The sequence below is a fragment of the Callionymus lyra genome, chromosome 1 (assembly GCF_982586985.1).
Source record: "Callionymus lyra chromosome 1, fCalLyr1.hap1.1, whole genome shotgun sequence".
NCBI classification, from domain to species: domain Eukaryota; kingdom Metazoa; phylum Chordata; class Actinopteri; order Syngnathiformes; family Callionymidae; genus Callionymus; species Callionymus lyra.
The window spans coordinates 30,080,558-30,100,409 of NC_141818.1; the positions used below are offsets into that span (position 1 = coordinate 30,080,558).

Sequence of the window (19,852 nt, forward strand, 5' to 3'; positions counted from 1 at the left end):
TCCGACGACGCCTTTTGTAGCTATAAGTTAATTTTTTTTACTCATAGGGCGCCTTTGTTTAAAGAGAATCCACCCACTTACTAGTGGTGTTAGGAAAAAAAACGATATAAATCAGTATTATTATTTACGTGTATCAATACTTAACAGCACTGTATCTGTATTTTTTGTTTATTTTGCTGTTACAATTGAAGTTCCCGCTTCTAAATGGAAGCAATCATTAAGTCCTTTGCAGCTTAAGGTACAATGAAACCCTGCGAGATGCCACAATGACTGAGGACGAGAGGATGCAGTCAAGAATAGTGGAACATTAATAGGATGTCACTAAAATTCAGTGCCCCTTGGAATCGTTGAGAAAATTATGCAAGTGCATCAAATTATATCGTATGAAATGATTTCTTATAGGTCATATCAAATCATTTCTTTGACGGAATATATTGTATCGAACAGTATAGTTAGATTCAAGGGTTCGAATTTCACCGCCGCAACCCAACCCTGGCTTTTAATTTGTTAATAAATACCGGTAGCCTAATTGTTTCGTCGAATGAACATAATAAAATCGTCCCGACTTATTTATCATTTTTAAGTGTTCAATATTTAATGGTAAAAGGTAAACAACATGGGCGGCAGCCATTTTGGAAGCTTGTGTCAAAGATTAACTGACGATGGAAACGGCAGAGCAGTTCCGAGTGAAACACTTGTTGCATCAGCGTCTCGAAGGAGGTAAAGGTGTCGGTGAATTTTGTTCAGGCAGCGAACTGTAAAAATGCAGAGCAAGGAAAGGGTGAAAAAAAAGAAAAAGGAGGAATAACCGGCTGTTGGGAAAAAATGGAGCAAAATACACAACTTTTTTAGGTTTATTTCATTGTTTGAATGCAGTGCTAAAAGTATCATATTGACTGACTGCCTTGGTGTCCTATAATGTATGCTCTTATTTAAGGCAACACTTGCCTTGACCTTAAACAGTTTAAATTTAAAGCCTGTATCACCACAAGGCGAAGTGCTGGGAGAGTAGGTACTGCTATGCCTTACCACCCAGAAGAAGTTTTCTCAAAGTTGAAAATGTTCCTCTTAAAAAAGCTAGACATGGCTTCAGGAAACACACACCTGCACATCAAGAGAGGACAACAATGATCACATACCTCCCTTGGTGGGGTTAATAATGCTAGGTGGGCCCAAAATAATCCAACTCTTGACTAGGAATACAAGACAGGAGCGATATGTGTGGGATCAGCACGGAGGTTTGTGGCAGCAGGAAGACACGTGAGTGCATCGTGAGAGAAGATATCATCCACGTAAGCTCAGAATCGTGACTGTCTTATCAAGAGTATTACTGGACCTGGTGAGATACTGTGTGTTGGATAAATATGTGGGAAGCAATGACAGAAAGAAGGACAGATGGAGGAAACAGAGATAATGGGTCAAAGGATGAATCAGATGCATTCACAATACCAGAACATAGTCGTCGCCCAGGGCTCTGAAAATTCATGCCAGTCATGTTCCGCTCGGCCCTCGTAAAGAGTCCGAAAAACAAGTTCTCTGCTGGTCCACAAGGGTTTACCTGTGTAATCAAGACTGTCAATAACCTGGAGAACACGGTGCACGGTAATAAAGTGACTTGATTTCTCTGTTGAAAAGAGCCAGAATTTTCTCTAGCTGTTGCTAGGATACCACTCACATCAAGGCTTTCTTGTAGCCACTGTGCTACACTTGCAAACATAAATTAACAATCACACAAGATCAAGTTGAAATCATTTAAAAAGTAATTAACTAGTAACACAATGTCCTAAATTCTACCATCTAAAATAGGAGCAAAAGATCAATTTCTTTTTAACAGCCCAAGACGAACTTGATGCGAAAACGAATAACGTCTTTGTTGGTTATGAGGTTCGCTGCATAAGACTCTGTTTTTGGATGTTTCCAAGGTTGTGATTCAGAGTTTGTATTTGTTTTTTAAAGTTTTTGTTTTCAATATTAGGTTTGGTTTCTTACATTTCTCCACTGCAAACATTGAAATATAAGCAAGTATTTATGTCTTGTTTCAAGTAGAATTTGTCTCATTAGCCTTAATTTAAAGGGCAACTAATGTGAAAACTCTCCTGACTCACATGTTTCAAACGTTTAAGCTTCCTCTCCAAGACTCAGTCCCTCATCCTGACCATGTTTTGAACTTATTACTTTATAAAGTTCTCCCCCGTCTGAAATCTTGGCAAACAAGAGGTTACAAGATTATGATGTAATAATGGTCGCCAGCTGTAATCACACGCTCTTTGTTTATACAAGTCCCTTGGAGGTGGAGACTTCAGGGATTGATGACACGCCGTGACAAACCTTGATGTTTGACCAACCACAGCATAATGGGTGTGGTTATGGTAAACAAGATTATAGCTCCAGAAAAATCTTTATATTTTAATGAAACGAGAGTTTTGTACAGATACATACTGATGAGCACAATAGACGTCCAAGATCTATTTAAGAGACACTTAAATCAACACTTCAGCTTAACTTAGTCATTTTCAATTTAAATGTTTCAAATAAATGTTTATTTCAAGATTTTTTTTTTAAAGACAAAAGAAAATCTGCCAATTATGTGAGCAGAATATTCTTGTATTTGCTCATTATTTTCGCTTTAAGGAACATCATAGGAAATGTTTTCTTTCCCCATTGCCAGATTTTTTTGAACAAAAAAAAAGGAATTTTGTTTTCATTTCTGCATCTTAATATCTGTTGAGGTGAACGTGGCTCATCAACAAGTCAAATAAGAGCATTTTGAAGTTTGAGATTTTGAAGTGTAGCTGTTGCCATAGAAACATGAAATCTGTTCAGAAAACCCAGGTGCAATATTTTCAGCAATATTAAGATATTTTTGAGAAATTCATTTATATGAGCCAACATTCCAGACAGACATCACGGAAGGATCCGAGGGTCCCCTTTACTTCATCTGTGAATGTTTCTGATTCACCAGCAGTGGAGATGATCCAACATTAAATCAAACTTTACTTTCACATCTTCTGTTTGTGGGGGCAGTAATCCAACAAATCAAAATCAAATCAATTGATCCTTTCAAGACATATTTTTTCAAAACATCTTTTTTCCTGTTGAGACGACCAACTCTGAACTTTGAGCATTGAAAACTTTTGTTATTAAATATGTCTGCGTTTGCGGTTAAGCTTTGCAGTTGAAGTGGCTGTGCTTCACTCTTGAAGACAACCGTAGGCTTATCAACTCGTCAAGAGGCCGTTACCTTTTTATTTATCGTCATTTTCTGCAGTGCAGAGGAAAGGAAGAATAATACTGTAACTAAAAGCACGAGGAGAATGGAGCTCAAGCTTGTTGCTTTTATCCACAATAAATGGTGAAATTTCAAGAAAATTAATGAATACTTTAAAGGCACCAAGGCTCTTATTTAAATATTACTGTTGAAAAAAACATGACATATAACCTGCAAATATGTGGAGACATGATAGTTCAGGAAAAACATAAATCAGATGAAATTACATTCTGTGTCACACAAGTGTTGCTGTATGATACAATGTACAGCTTTGTTAAATAAGAAAGAGGAACTTTGGGATGTAATTAATTTAGAGTTCGATTTGACAAACCTTTCCAACCATCTGGAAACATTTGTATAAAAAAAAGTTAAAAAAAATGTTTTTAATTGTTATTGTCCTTATGGGTTTTGAAAGGCACCTAATAAATAAAATAAATTCATATTATTAATAATAATGTGTGTATATTTAATTTTCAATTTATATTAATATATATATATATATATATATATATATATATATATATATAAATATACTAGTGGTAAAAATATTGATACATCGATATATTGCAATCTTTATTTTGACTGCATCAATATTCAACACTGTAATGATCTATTTTTTGGAAACATTTTTTATAATATTTTTTTATGGTTAAGCAGTCAACAGACAGTTCAAGTGTGTATAAGATAAAGGAACAATAAAATCCTGCAAGATCTCCGGGATGACTGAGGACGAGAGGATACAGTCAACTCCAACACTTACATTTCTGTCATGCAGTTCGTAAATATTGACTCCAGCAGAAGTTGATAATTGTACAAATTTTTTAACACATGAAGGACCATAACAGCCCATAATCTAATTCCATGTCCCTTAAAAAATAATTATTTCTAAAATCACAACTGTTAATAATCGCGTGTTTTATTAATATTCTGACAAAAGTTGAAATGTAAAAATATCTGGACTGAAGTGAAAAAATTAATTTCAATTTATAAAAAAAACGTTTTTTTCTTCCTCCGTTTGAACTTTCAACTTCCCCTAAACATAAACGTGGTCCAAGTGAGTAAACGAGTGCCATGACACTCAAAACAACATGACACATGCCGTGGATCAGCCGCAAGGTTTTGGATCCGAATATCAATTTGGGAGTGTGCGTGCCCAGAGCAATAAATGTTCCTCGCTTTGCTCGTGGCACCCCGAGGGTTTATTGGTGGAGCTTTAAATCTGCCAAAGTACCGTCTGCCTTCATGGAGGAAGGAAACAAAGGTAGGAAATCATAGCTGCAGGATGATGAACAACAAAGCGAGGAGTGACAGCCACTGGATGGAACTGTACACACTTGAGGAGAACAAGATAACAGACGAGCGGTGAAACACTTACTTCTCGATGAGGTCTAACGTCACCCCCGGCACCAACTTGGCACTCTTCTGCATACAAAACCTGTAAAGACAAGCAGCTGGTGAGAAATAATGATGGAGGAAACATCTCACCCAAAGATCTATCAATTGTCACTTTTTTTTTACAAGATTGGTTAATAACTGATCTTATTTTTCAGATAGAGATATATAAGATAAAAACACTCACTTTTGCACTTTAGAATACTTTCAATCAATCACAAATATTTCATATTTTAATGTTATATTTGAACACAACCTAAGCTCTAAACAGCTCTTAAATAATGGGGGTTTATCAAGGAAAGGGTGCAGAGAAAAGATGTTAAAATACTTTGGTATTTAATTCCCTCTCACTTCCTCCTCCACACTACACGGAGAACACGCTGCTTCAAAATATGTGCAACCTGCACAGTGCAAAGTTCTACCACCAATAAAAAAGAGAGGAGAAACATTGACGGCTGGACTCCGGGAGACGAGGGGAAACAGGACAGAATCAGGAATCCCGTGTCAGGTTGAACCAGCTGCACCTCGCAGCGGGTTGACTTTCAGAAGCCTCGCAGACGAAAGCAGAGTCGCCAACTCCCAGCAGGAGCTCACACACCTGGGCAGCAGGTGCGTGGGAAACTAAATCATCTATTTATCAAACAATCATGCACCGAAAAAATACTATTTTTCTAGCTTCAACCTCCAGGGAATACTGTAGTAACCATGAAAAAAATCATAGTAGTGCATCTTAAACAGCAAATTTGGCTAAAAATAACAATAATAATAATAATCATCATTCCATCAATTATAAACATAACATCATGCTTTGATTAAACACATATTTAGTCTCATTATTGATCGGTAGCAGCATAAACCTGTCATCTTTGACAATGGATGGACATGGATGAGTCAAAGCTACAATAGTAATTATCAATTTCTCCAAAATTTGACATTAAAATGTTGTGATATTGTATCTTTTCGAATCTTACGCCTGCCATTTTATTGTTTGAGTGACAATCTGAAACTAAATTGGTTTCAAACCATTAAAAGATATGGAAAAATTGTCTAATAAATGATGATAATAAAAATGTAAACTTGTATTTTAAACAGTTTAAGAGGATTGACTGTGATAATAAAGGATATCAAGGCAGAGGGAGCGTTACGCTGATGTGTTTTTGGAATCGACAGTCCAGTTTAGTGGGATCCCTGATTTGTACAGAAAAAAAACTGCTGTGAAATGGTATTCGTGTTGTTTAAAAAAAAGTCTAATTTTAGTTAATTAATCGTTTCTATTCATCATCATCATCTCTAATGCTGTGATGCTATGAAGGACCAAAATATTTCCACATCATTTTCATCGACCATTGAGACTACTGTGGGGTAAATGAGAAAATTGCACTCCGTCGTGGTTTCATCAAACTGTAATGTAATATTGTTTGTACAATTACCAGTTAGGGTTAAGCATTTATATATTCAGGATTCGTGAAAATAGATTGCGTAAATGTTCCTCCTCTTCAGGGCTTTTACTACATCATCGTCATCATCAGAAGATACTGTACTCGAAACGCTACTCATTTCCGAGCAGGCATGTTCAATCAAGCCCGCGGGGTCTCGGAGGACTACTTATCGGCAACGACGTCAGCAGCAGCTGTACGTATAACATTATTCACACACAAGCAGACGTCACATGCCCAGAACTGCAATACTCAAACCCATGTTTATTGTTACAAGACAACCGACTGCACGATAAGAATAAAATCTTTTTTTAAATTCTGTTGTATTGATTATTTCATCAAACATGACCTTTTACTTATGTCGGTATAATAGTGAAAATGTAATCTATTTGACGTTTTTTAGTTTTGCGGCCATGTAATCCGATTTTTTATGTTTTTTATCTACCGCACCTACAACATTAAACCCGTTCATGGCCCCAAAAAAGTTTGTAATCACTGCCCAGTGTTTAAATCCATAATGTTCGTGATAATTTATTTAAAATACTCATTATTATTAATAAGGATTTCAAATGAGGTAACATTTTAGCTTTCCTCTCGTCTCATTCTGAACAGGTTTGAACGTGGTTATAATTGACTGTGTGGGCAGGAAGTACGTTGTGGACTGCCCAGGTACATGTCTTCAATCTGTCTTAGGTGGTAGAAGATTTATTTGGGCAAACTGTTGACTTTCTTTCCAGAATGTGGGAGGAGAAAGTAAACAAGATTGAACTTTTGATTTTGGTACGGTAATTAAAGCAGACAAACACTTGAGTTATCCTCTTTGCAAAACTGTTGCATTTATCGTTGGCAGGATTTATTGATTAACAGATGCTCGGAAATCTTTGGCCAAAAAAAAAATTGAGGTAAGTTTTTAAGAAAAAGCAAAACGAGCCATCTAGTCTAAGAAAACTTTTGGATTGGATTTCATGTCGGCCTGCCACCAGAAACTGCTCCAGGTATGACTTGATGATTAAAACGGTTATCTGATATCAAAGATGAAACCGTGGAATCGTCCAGGAGCTACTGTAATTGCATAGTTTAACATACAAATGTGTATTTTTCCCATTTATTTTATTCTCTGATGTCCTCCCACCGTCAATCCAACCAGTGGGGAAATTGAATATCGCTCCTCGTAGTGATTATCTTTTGCTCAGCCGAGCGATGAAACACCACTCCCATTTCCTCCACATCTTACACACCTCTATGCATCCCATTAAAGATTTAAGGCTCTGTAAGGCCTGCTCATCGATGGATCCCACCGGTCGTCTACTCAGAAGACTGCGGCCAACACATACAAAGAATCTGCACTTGAAAGTGTAAAAAGATCTGACAATTACAGACACTAAAGGATATTCATAGATAAGTAATATTTGTAGAGCGCTTTTCTAGACCAGGGTCACAAAGCGCTTAAACAATCAAAACAATACTTTTAAAATATATACTTAAAAGGTCAAGACACCATGGAGACAAACACAAGAGTCTCAGAGAATCAAGGAATAGCCTGGACGAATAAAAATGTCTTAAGATGTTTCTTGAAAGAGTCAGTAGATCCATCAAACCGTGTTCAGGAACCATCAGTAGATTCTGATCCAAAGACCTCAGAGCCCGAGCTGGGCTGTAAGGATGGATCAGATCACTGATGGAAGGTCTGACCATGAATAGATTTGAAAGTAAGAACCAGAATTTTAAAAGGTGAACATGAAAGAAACTGGCAGCCAGTGAAGAGTTTTAAGGATCAGGGAAATGTGAGTTATTTTACTAGAGCAGGTCAGAATTCTCGCTGCAGAGTTTTGTATGAACTGCAGCGATAATCTATGGACAATATAGAAACTGATGGCTTATTAAAAGAAGAAAGGAAAAGTGGTTTTAGATAAACGTTTTTTTGTTCATGTTGTTTTCCCTATTTTTTAAAATTTGTCAATCAATCATGATTTGGAGTTAACCCTATAGCTGTGTCAGGCAAGCCTTGTTGGGCAACATCCCATCATCGTCTCTAAAGAATTGGTAATTGAGATAACGGGGGGAAAAAAATGGACCAAAAAGGCTCAGTTTCTAACAATTTTGACTCATGCTTGCTCAGCTGCTACAACAACGCGTGTGGATGATGAACAAACGTTCCAATCTTTCCAATCAGCTTCTTTAAGAAAAATTTCTTTCATGCAGCTGGTAAAAAAAACAAAGCTATATTTTATTTAGCCGTGTAGTGGATCTCAATGACTAGAAATATGTTTCCTTTCGCATAAAACTCTCCTAATCATTACGACCATTGGTTCATTTTTTAACTGTCAGACTGATGGTCCAATCAAAGATTGACATACAAATATGGACCACATAGACGTTACATCAGAACTACTTCAAAACATTTTTTAAGGTTCATTTTGTCATAAATTTGGTCAATTCAAAATCTGTTATAATTATAAAAAATATTCTACTTCATGCGTGCTGCGCCCTCTACAGGCTGCCGCTATGGGTTTCCTTGCACATTTGTTGAACCCAGGTGATAACTGTGTTCATGTGCAAAAAACTTTCAAGTCTCAAAGTAAAGTTCATTACATTGTAATGTATTGTGACACTAGCAATACTTCAAACATGTTTTAGGTTCATTTTGTCATACATGGTCATTATTCTAATCACTATGTTGATTTTATTTCTTAATTTCCAGATAAACTCTAGGCATTCGTCATCTCTACCTGATATATATCGGATTAAACTTTCTATCAATGTGTATCTGCCATGATGCTTGCAAAAAATGGGTCAAATATAATTTAAAAAAACTATTTATTTTATTTTAAAGCACATGAAATGGGCTGGTGGTTCAGGGCCTAGAGTTTGACACATGAATCTTAAATGGTCTCCTCTAGAGGGTCTGGAAGTGTAAAGGAAGCCATTCAACCTACGAGTACATCAAATTTTTACAATGTTGTTCCAAATTGCACTTTTTCCTATTGTGTATTAGTGTTGTAAAAAACATGAAACTCTGACACAATCAGAGAAAGCCACTTCTCCGGAGCTAAGGGAGGAAAGTATGCAAGTTTTAATTTCCCCTGATTCATCACAGGCAGACAAATTAAAAATACGACATCACGATGAATCGTCGAGGCTTGACATTACGTAGGGATGAACACAGAGAAGCTGCCCAAATACGAGTGTTCAGGTTGCCTTTGTTCCGTCGCTACTAGAGAATACGAGAGTGGATAATACCTAGCCATCTTGCAGCGGCTGCATCACGGGAAAGAAATGTTACTCAAGGACATCAATATTAATGGCAAAACACTGAGCCCTCATTATGTAGGCGGAGGGGATTTTGTGCAGGGAAATTTAAACATAATTAATTTACGATTGGAGAAAAACATTGTTCTGGCATAAAGTCTGACTGAAAGGGTAAATAAACTGAAAGTTTACGAGATATTTTTCCTGTTGGAAAATGTTCTCTTGGGAAAGTTGTGGAGATATAATATTCTACTGTCATCTGACTAGTACTAACATACTATGTATGTAATTGTGTCATTTTAAATGTTAATCACGGTCTAATGATGTGGTAATTTGAAAAATAAATTATCATAACTTACATGTGACAAGGGAAATAGATTGAAACATCTCTTTTTCAGACCATCTGAAATTTTTTTTTAGCTGGTAATATCCTGTTGTATTTTGTGCCGCACCTTGAAGGCAGGTCTGTGAAAATAATTGCCTTCATTAAACAATTGCATGTCCCTGTCAGTTTTGTGTGTGTTATTTATACATAATAGCAGTTATTGTCTAAGAATATCTTTATTAGTTAAAGATTCACCAAGAGCCAACTCTTTAAATTGCCATCCTTGTAGGCTGTTTTTAAAACAAACTGTGAAATATAAATAAGTCAGTGTTTAATGTATGATTGGATGTAGAATGTGATGTAACTTCCTTGGCATGAGCACGTCAGCCAAACATATGGGCAGGGGCTGAGTATCATGACCAGTTTAGATCTCAATTTATAGAAAGTTCTAAATCAATTCGTTTAGATTTGATTCTGAATCTGCTCTATGCTATCAAGAAATGTTTTCCTCATTTTAAACAGATCTACTTCCTGCGTTCTCTGCCCTTTACAGGCTGTTGCTTCAGGTTTACTTGTATATTCTTAGAACCCAGATTTAAACTGTTTAGTCTCAAAGTGTCACATGTTCATCCAGTACTAGGAGTAATTGTTTCTGTCAGATGTCTATGTTGTATCATGACGCGTGTAATTCAAGCCCCAGAAAAAGTTGTTTAACATCCGTTATTCTCATGGTCCATCTAGAATAAACTGGTAAGGTCAGTAAATCTCTCAGTTCCATATTTTCTCATGGAACTAACGTTAGCGCAGTTGGAGTTAAAAACACGTAGCTCATGGTGTTTTTATGATTTGCAGGCTCGTAAACTTTAACGCCGCATGAAGACGTGCAATTTTGTAAAACCCAGCACCCAGAAATAACCGCTGATGGTGCATTTTCTTTTTTCTGAAATTCAGTTTTTCCCAATAACAGTCAAAATTTAATAATTCTCAGGGATGTTGCAAGAAAAGCAGAGTCTAAGTGAGATGTTTCTTTACAGAGTAGGGTCGTACCAAGGCTCGATTGGTGGTTTTGTGCATCAGGCAATAATTGTTTTTTAGTTGTTTTTTTTAATAATCAAAGCACAAAAAAGCAAAGGGACAAAATAGGAGTGGAGAAAATGCAAACTATATTGCAATCTGGAATGTTCTCCCTTCTCTCCCCGTCTATCCTTCCTTTTTTCATCTACACGATCCCCTGTTCCTTCTCTTCTCCCTCTCGGCAGGTCAAAGCTTGTTCACAAGTCTGGTTCTGTTTAATTTTCTGCCTCTTTAAAATTATTTTTCTGACCACTGCCACTCATAGTGATTCTCTGGCCACGGATTTTTCTCTTCTCATATAAAGTTGTATTTAATCCGTCTAGAGATGACTCTGACTTGACTCTAAACTTGAATTGAAATTAAGAAAAATAATAAGTCTTATTCTCGCTCCTTCTTTCTCAAGATCTTTCTCAAGTAGACCTCGAGGAGATCTCATGGCTGGTATCAACAGTCCTTACCATCGAAGGGCGATTGTGATGGGCGTGGTGAGGCAGGAGGTGAAGAGGTCAGCAGGGAGGTCAGGATTCATGGGCAGCAGCTCACTGGCCTCGCAGGCAGCCAGCTGGATGCAGTTCTTCATGGAGGGTGGCAATGGCAACTGAGCCAGCGGGTGGCTTGGATTGATGGCTGCGACCTAACAGAAACATCAGGAGTTGAATTTTCACAACAACAGATATGAACTCGTCTTTGGTTTGTGTCTTCCTGCTTTGTCGTGAACAGTCAGGTGTTAGGAAAACCACTGTCGTTTGTCAGACTGAACTGCCTCAGAAAAAGATCCGTCGGATGAGATGGTCTTTTAAAAAATTCTGTCATATCGAATGTCCACAAGCTTTAAAATAAAAGTATTCAGGCGAAAAAAACGACATTAGGCCTCAAATATACAGAGCCTGCGACATGACATTGTAATAATAAAAATGAATGTGTGGCCGTGGAATAAAATTTCATAACAATCTCAACCAGAAATTTACTCTCTTGACGTCATTAACCAGGAGAGTTCAGTCGGTTGAGTACACGGGTCTGGTTCTAAAAAACATTGTTTCGATCCCTGACTTGAGCGAGTTATCTGAGGCTGAGACCCGAGAGCTGAAGATGTCCACTGTACCCGTGACTATATTTGTGTGGCCCTCAGGAAGTCAAAGATCATGTAGAAAGTAAGAATTGTATTTTGTATGTATTTCGGTTATTCATTACTAGTCTCTACATACGACCATAGGGTTTTGCTTTTGGGACTTGTACCTCTTGTTGTTTGATGGCACCTCAGAAACAGCCACTGTTTAAAATGTGACCCCTGGAAAACTCATCCACCTGTGGCCTAGAACCAACTATTTGTAAGTTACCCATCTGCTTTAGTGAGGGTTATTTATTCAAGTATTTATCAAGCAACAAGTGTAAACAAGAGAGACAGATGCCCTGTGTGGACATTTGCTGAAAAGTGTTTGTGGTTTTCTTCTTCGTTGTCCGCGAGAGGCAGTTAGGAAAGACAAAGTGATGTTTGTTGTTAGTTTAAAAGATCAGAGAAGATATGACATCTTTCTTAAAACAAAAACAATAACTGAAGCCATCCGTTTGTATGTCTAAGTTGATATACGAAAAAGAGAGGATTTTTTTTTTTTAACCCTTTTAACACGAGGGACAAAAAAATTGCATTATTTTAGGGCCTTCGGGTCACCTTGACCCTGAGATAACACAGGAGTTATTAAGGGGGGTTAAAGGGGGGCCTTAAAGAGATTATGAACTAATCACAGCAATATTTATATAAAGAGAGAAAAAAGTACTATAAACATTTTATTTAAACTAGGGCTGCACGATATATCGAAAAAATATTGATATCGTGCGATATGCATATCGAAAACGTGCGATAATTTATAATTTTTTATTGATCAGTCAAATCAAGCATTTCTTAAATCCGCACTTCAACCAATCAGTGTCACCTTCTGTAAAGTTGTCAATTTGTACTTCTATGTCTTGTTGTTGTTTACCTCTCCGTCCGTCTGTGAGCTGTGCGGCACAGCTTGCTGGGCTCGGTTGCTATGGCGACACGTCTTGCTGGGCGCGCTGACTTATGGCTCAGTATATACATGGAAGTAATACTAACTTTTGAGCGCTGCTTAAACACGAGTGATCCAGTCACTCATCTCTTGAACCTCCTTTGCTAAAGCAACATATTGTAAGAACTTTTCATCTCGTCTAAGTGGTTTTCTTATAAGATCGTGAACTTCCAAACAAGTCTAAACATGTCCTTATTTGCTGTATGCTAATGAGCTAAGTTGTTAGCGTCAGGTCATTTATAAACTGTTATGTGTGCGTGTACAAGGAGGTGCATTTACTATTGATTTGGTGATATCGCGACGCGCCGGCGGCTCCTCTCTGATGTCGCTCAGTTTCGCGAGAAACCGATGCAAGTCCCGCGAAACTGAGCGTAATAAGTGATTTTTCTCCAATCATGTCGGCACCAAAGCACGGAAATAAACAAAAGGGAAATATCGCATCGTTTTCCTTCTCTAAACCCTCGGACCTCCCCTACAGTACTCACTCCTGTGCTCGACTGCACATGCTACATTTTTAGGTGAAGGAAAAAATATCGCATTTCTATCGAATATCGCTTAAACACTAATGGAATAGTCTGGCTGGATAAATAGATGCAATAGTATTATAAAAAGTAGCTTACAAACAAGTAGATGTTGACAAGACAGGAATAGATCACTTTTAACACCTTCCTTTACCGCTTGAACTCCTCAGTCATGGTTCGACAATATTTACAAATAGGAATCATTTTTAATCCATTTTACATTACATTTCTGTTTGGGCTCATTGTGTTGTTGCTCTATTGATTTGTGTGTGCTGAATTGATTAATTCCGTGTTCGGTTGAGGGGAGAAGTAAAAGCTTCCCATTATCGCTGGAGTCTCTGGCTTGTTTCGTGCCCTCTGAAGCCTTAAGTTAAGCGAGAAGAGATCATCCAATCTTTTTCTTTGTTTGCCACATTTCGGTGAATCTTGACTGCAGCAAGCACTGAATAATGATGTTTGTCTACACTTGAACTTTCTTTGAATCGTTTTGTGAAGCGCATTGAGCTAGTGGGAGATTAGAGTGGAAGCTCATTTTTCTTCACCTCGTCAACAACAACCGTCGGTCAAAAGTTCAACACAAGTCTGTAACAAAACTGTTTCTTCAGCGAGATAATTATTTGTTGGGACATGTTTATAACCATCACCTTAACAGAACCCACTTAGCATGGAAAAAAAAAGGAAAATTAAAGTGTGAATTGTTGGTATTGAAATCTAGATAGTTTTATTTTTCGATGTCAAACATTCAAAAAGATATACGCAATATGATACGTATCATAATACAGAAACAACGCTATGATATAATGCGGAACTGAAGGATATATTTGTAATAGGGATGTATATTTCCACCACCAAGGCTCACTTGTTACACTAGCAGCGATAAACTGAAATTCCCTTTTTGTGTGCCCCAAAAAGAGCTATATCCTCACTGTCCATTTTTAAATCTCGTCTTAAAACACACTTTTATTCACTGGCCTTTAACAAAGCATGAGACTCTGAGCCGTTTTTAGTGCTTTTTACTTGTTTTATTTGATCTTGTTATATCTGTTTGTTCAACTTTGCTTTCTTAGCACTTTCATCACATTGTACATTGTACAGCACTTTGTATCGACTTTTGTTGTTTTAAAGTGCTTTATAAATAAAGTTGATTGATTGATACAAGTATGCTGTGTATTGTTATTATTATCTGATGATACAGTTGATACTCTTCACGATACGAAGCGATTCATAAACAATTTGCTCACGATATTGATAAGAGAATTGTTTTTTGATATGTGATCATTAGATTAGGTTGGTGATTGTTTGAGAATGTAATAGTCTAGTCAGCTTTCTTACCTTAAAAGCACAATTCTGTTTAATGAGGAATTAATGCACTGTTCCCTCAAGTGTTGTTTTCAAAAGAGCAAAACAAATAATAATAAAACATTACATAATTCAGTATGTTCAGGCAGAGCAATCGAATTTATTCACGGACGTAACCATGGAATTCTAATAAATAAATAAGAATTTTGGAATTCAAGCATGTAAACAATTTAAACAAAATAACTTTTAATCCTGGCAATTGAACAACAATTAAACATTACTGATGTCCCCAACACCTCCATAACGGCATTATCTATTTAATATTAACTTATTCAATCCGAAGGGGACGAAGCAGCCGCTGAGGTATCCACGGCAAGTAAGTCACGCTGTCAACACATTTAAAAGATTAATGGCATTGTTTGCATCAGTGCCCGAGGTTGTGATGATGCTTTTAGGGAAATCGATGTTACCATTGCATTTTCCCCACGCAAAGAGGCTACAGCCGATGCATCATGAATTCACCCGCAAATTAAGTCTGATGCACCTTGAATCTACCGATGCAGCCGTATCGTAATTATTTGTATCGATGCATTAATGCGAAAGGGTGAATCTCCACATCCTTAATTTGTAGTATTGAATACTTTGTGGTTGCACAACTTACAGACAACTGAAATGTTAACTGATTTAATTTGTTTCGAAAATAGGCCCAAACACCAGCTTTAAAAGCTGCTGGAGTGGACTGTATCCTCTCGTCCTCAGTCATCGGCAGGATGTCAGCGGATTTCATTGTTGCTATGGCAGCGGAGGCCATAATTACTGCTGTTAGTCCATGACTGGAAGTTTAAATGCAACATAAAATAAATGGCATTCATTTTTTGAACGTTAATTGTAAATGAAAGATATAACAATCTTTATTCACCTGTTAATTAATAGACCTATGGTCAACAATAAAATAGGATTTAAAAAATAAAATAAAAATTTACAGTGGTGTCAAATATCAATAGAGTATTATGAAAAAATATCATTTTCTAACACCCTTAATAATAAGGTAGGAACTTTTAAAAAATGTGACCCATGGTAGCTATTTATCTACATTTTTACAATAATTTAATTTTACTTGGTACATTTATTAAGTCGTTTTTTTTCTTCTGGCAATTAAAAGGTTCAACATCAGAGACTTGCATTAATTAAGATCTTTAAAGCCACGTGGTCTTTCAGTAGAAGTACTGAGCTTCTCAAGATATCTAAATACAGCAGTTTAGGTTTGCTATACAAGAAAAATCTTCTAGTACATTTGTACATCTCTCACGACTGAGTTGAACCGTACAGTAGCACATGTCTCAAAGGGGTAAATAACTTTAACTAACTCTTGATCCCAAACTGAACTGAAACAATAACTGACTTTGTTTAAAGAAGTTATTTATCCCAGGAATAATAAACCAATGAAAAAGTAGTAATGCATCATCGAGGGAGGTTTACGTGAAGCCTGCTCCATCCAGTATACATTTTTAAAACCTTATTATTTGACACCATGATCAGTCGAGAGGCTCAGCATACATGAATAAAACATGAAAAATAATACACAATAGTTTACAACGGATACATGATACATACATGCAATTTGTGATTCCTTTGATATGGTCGTGGGTTTTGTGCACGAGGAAACGCTCCAATGCGTTTCATCTCTAATAAGGAAAAACGTCTTCTACCACATAAAGCTTTCCCTTGTCTGGTCTAAGGACGATTATCAACTGCAAAAGGAATTTGGGGAGGAGGAGCGAGGGCATGTCAATCTCCTGCCAATTGTAAACATGACAACGTTGCCGACACGGCGCTGATTAATGCCACGCAAACACTGTAATTATCACATTAGCATAATGTAATCTTCCGAATTAGCATGAAAATTATAGCGGCAGCTTTCTACTCCCTTGCTTCACCGGGAATTTCACAGGACAATTTAATGTCTCGGGAATCTTCCCCTTTAATTGATGAGGTGAAAACTACACCCTAGTATGGTTACGCACACGTTTACAAAACAACTCTGGACGAAACACAGTGATGTCAAGAACAACTGTACTGCCTCACAGCGAAACAAAACTGTGACTCACTCAGAGGGGACTTGCTGGTGCACTACTAGTTTATTAGTAAGGGCTGTGTACTGGCAAGACTATGAAAAAAACCTATGTTATAAAATAAAATATTAAATAAAAACCAAAGATTAAAAAAAATAAATAAATAGATACCGTGCTGTCGAATAGATACAGTATTGTGAAAAAAATATATATCACAATATCACAATCGCCATACACCCTTCTACCTAGCAACATCTGTCAGCTCTGACTGAAGGATCCTGAGACGCTCCCCTGCCAGTGAAGTGATAAGATCTCTCCACCTGGTCCTGGGTCGACCCCTTGGTCTACTCCCAGCTGGACGATCCTAGAACACCTCCAAAAGGGAGGCGCCCGATGGGGCATCCTCAAGAGACGCCCGAACCACCTCATTTGACTCCTTTCCACGCGGAGATTAATCGGTAAATAGAGAGCTTTGTCTTTTGGCTCAGCTCTCTCTTACGCACAAAAGTGCTATAGAGCGAATGCAATATCGCCCCTGCTGCACCAATTCGCCGACCAATCTCCAATTCCTGAACACCCTCACGCGAGAACAAGACCCCAAGACACTCAAACTTCTCCACTTCAGGCAAGGGCTCAATCCCAACCCGGAGAGAACAATCCATCCCTCCTGCTGAGAACCATGGCCTCAGATTTAGAGGTGCTGATCCTCATCCCAGCAGCTTCACATTCAGTTCATTAATCACAATAATCAGTATTTTCATAACAACCCCCTATTGCTCATCATAACATTTTGTCATCGCATGAAATCTATTTGTTTTAGTGATTAGTATTGTTAAATAAAGTAAAAGAACGTCTGTCATTTTCTTCCTATTAAGCCACACGTCTCAAAGCCTCGTTCTCATCATCCTCGACCAACAACTCGCTCGCACTGACACACAACTAATTGCTAATGATCCACAGACGGCTCTTTGTCTCGTGGGACGTTATGAGCATCTTGCAAGTCGATCTGGAGACAGTACAAGTAAATCACACGCCTGTTGGCCTATTGGTCCCGCCCACTGACCAAACCCAGCTAGTGAAGCGTGCAGATGCCGGAAATCTGTAGTTTCTCTGTTAATAAAATCGTAAAATCACCTCCAAAAGCCAAACCTACATTAAATGTAGCCATTTTGATGATCAAATCAACAGGGGTATCAAATGCAAATCACACAAGGGGACTCAATATTAAAACATGTCGCGGCGAGGGGCCAACAAGCATGTATTTTCTACACCATCTGTGATATTGCCTTTATGTTTTTGGATGCTCAATTTATCTGAATTTCCTCGGTCTTCAGATTGAATGTTTCATCATCACCTTCATTGGTCGAGTGAGTAAAAATATCTGTGAATGATTATAATGTTTGTCTCTCGGCGCTGCTTATTTGGCAGCCAGGTAGCCAGAATGACTCACCAATACTTTGAATTGTGTTTTTCTTTTACAATTACAAATCAACTATGACTCAAAATTCAGGTGATGTTGTGTGAGCCAAACTGTGACCTATTCCAAGGTGTGTGCTTGTGTTGATGTGTAGAAGCCCACCTCCAGTTCCTGCTCTCTCTGCAGGGCAAACTGTTTGAAGGACTTGACGATGATTCCTGCATTCGAGCAATCGTAGACGAATATCGACGGGCTCCCCATCCACGTCTGCAGGTCGTATATGGACAGAGGTATGTACTGGGTGTAGTTCTGGAGAGAGATGGAGAAAAAGTTTCAAGGGTTTTAATGGCTTAACATAAGAAAAATAACACACATGCCTCTGTCGAAAAAACACATGGATCAGAACTTTCTTGCGTGCATTCAAAAGAGGTCAAAAGTCCGAAATAGCATAAGATCAACATCGACGAGTTCCAGCTGGCAGAGTTTAATGTTCGCTTGCATAGCCTCATTAGACCATATTTCAGTGTCTTTTTTAATAAAACAGGAATACACTTATATGCCGAAGTGATGCCTTCACTGACTTAGGAACGGTTGTTGTGCATTCAATAGTGTTGGAAAAGAAAAAATATTCTTGTTTACAAAAGGTAAAACTGTGTTTTTCTGTGCTGGAAATGAAAGTATTCTTGAGTCTATATGATTATGGTCAATTGTATAAATGTCGTGGTGTTTGAACATCGCCCAGCATCCCCTCCTTGCCAACAAAGACTCTCATGTTTGACTTGTAGACTTTTGAAAACATTTTCACAGGATGAAAAAAAGCTTTCAAGTTGCATGAGAAAGTTTGAAAGAAGACTGGATCTCCAAATAACGGCCTACTCAATGCTCAATAGTTAAAAGAACAAAATTATTCAAGTCACCTGCACTAAAAAGCCAAGTCAAGTCAAGCAAAAACATCAAGCGGTCACAGACAAGGACCTGAATTTTAAAAGCCACATTAAATCAATTAAAAAGTCTGCCAATCCTATAGAAATCCTTTCAAGGATCAAAGTCCAAATAACTCCGAAGGATCTGAAGAAACTTTCCTCACATCTTTACTTTCCTCAGCTCGGCTACTGTAGTGTGTTTACTGCAATTCCTTGAGAAAGTCAAATAGGGTTATTTGATTGAAAACGAAAACCAAAATAAGTTTCTGGAATAGCTAAAGAAAGTGTGTAAGTGTGTATTGAGGGTTGATCGGGAAATCTGTCTCTTCTGCTGAATTTCAAAACATAAAAGCGTGTTTCTTACCTTATTGAAAACCCAAATCTCTCCGTTCACGGTGGGACGTGGCACTCCGTGGCCGTTGTAATGGAACAGCACCCGTTCCTCTTTGGCATTACGTCTGAGTGAAGTGCAGAGTTTCTTGACTTCATCCACGGTGGGGTCCAGACTCTGTTTGTAGCGAGCCTGCACAACAGAAAGCACGACTCTTAACAACTGTTGAAATATTTACAACAGCTCCACGTGTTGTGCGAGACCGATAAAGAGTCATGTGAAAATGAAAAGCATGCTCGACAGGAAATACTGTAATAGAATACAATTAAGAAATTGAGCACAGTTTTGTAGCAGATCACGTGCGAGGACGTAGTGTTCATTAACACTTGTGGTCTCATGCAGCTGCAGCAAAGGGAGATTCCTCACAGAAACGAACACTCGGAGGGAGAACGGCATTGAAGGCTTTCTTCTCCGTTAACAAATTTTTCTTTGATAAG

The 19,852-nt window shown here is 37.7% G+C and overlaps 1 protein-coding gene across 4 annotated transcripts in view; it reads right to left on the reverse strand.

Annotated features, from left to right (window-relative positions):
* The window catches only part of rptor (regulatory associated protein of MTOR, complex 1), a 114,450-nt gene that overhangs the window by 61,532 nt on the left and 33,066 nt on the right, over window positions 1-19,852 (reverse strand). For all 4 annotated transcript variants that reach the window (XM_087800757.1, XM_087800766.1, XM_087800741.1 and 1 more), the window contains exons 5-8: window positions 19,389-19,547; window positions 18,264-18,410; window positions 11,203-11,378; window positions 4,644-4,703 (exon numbers count right to left, since the gene is read on the reverse strand). In XM_087800757.1, coding sequence (XP_087656883.1) covers window positions 4,644-4,703; window positions 11,203-11,378; window positions 18,264-18,410; window positions 19,389-19,547 — 542 coding nt within the window. The remainder of the gene's footprint in view (window positions 1-4,643; window positions 4,704-11,202; window positions 11,379-18,263; window positions 18,411-19,388; window positions 19,548-19,852) is intronic.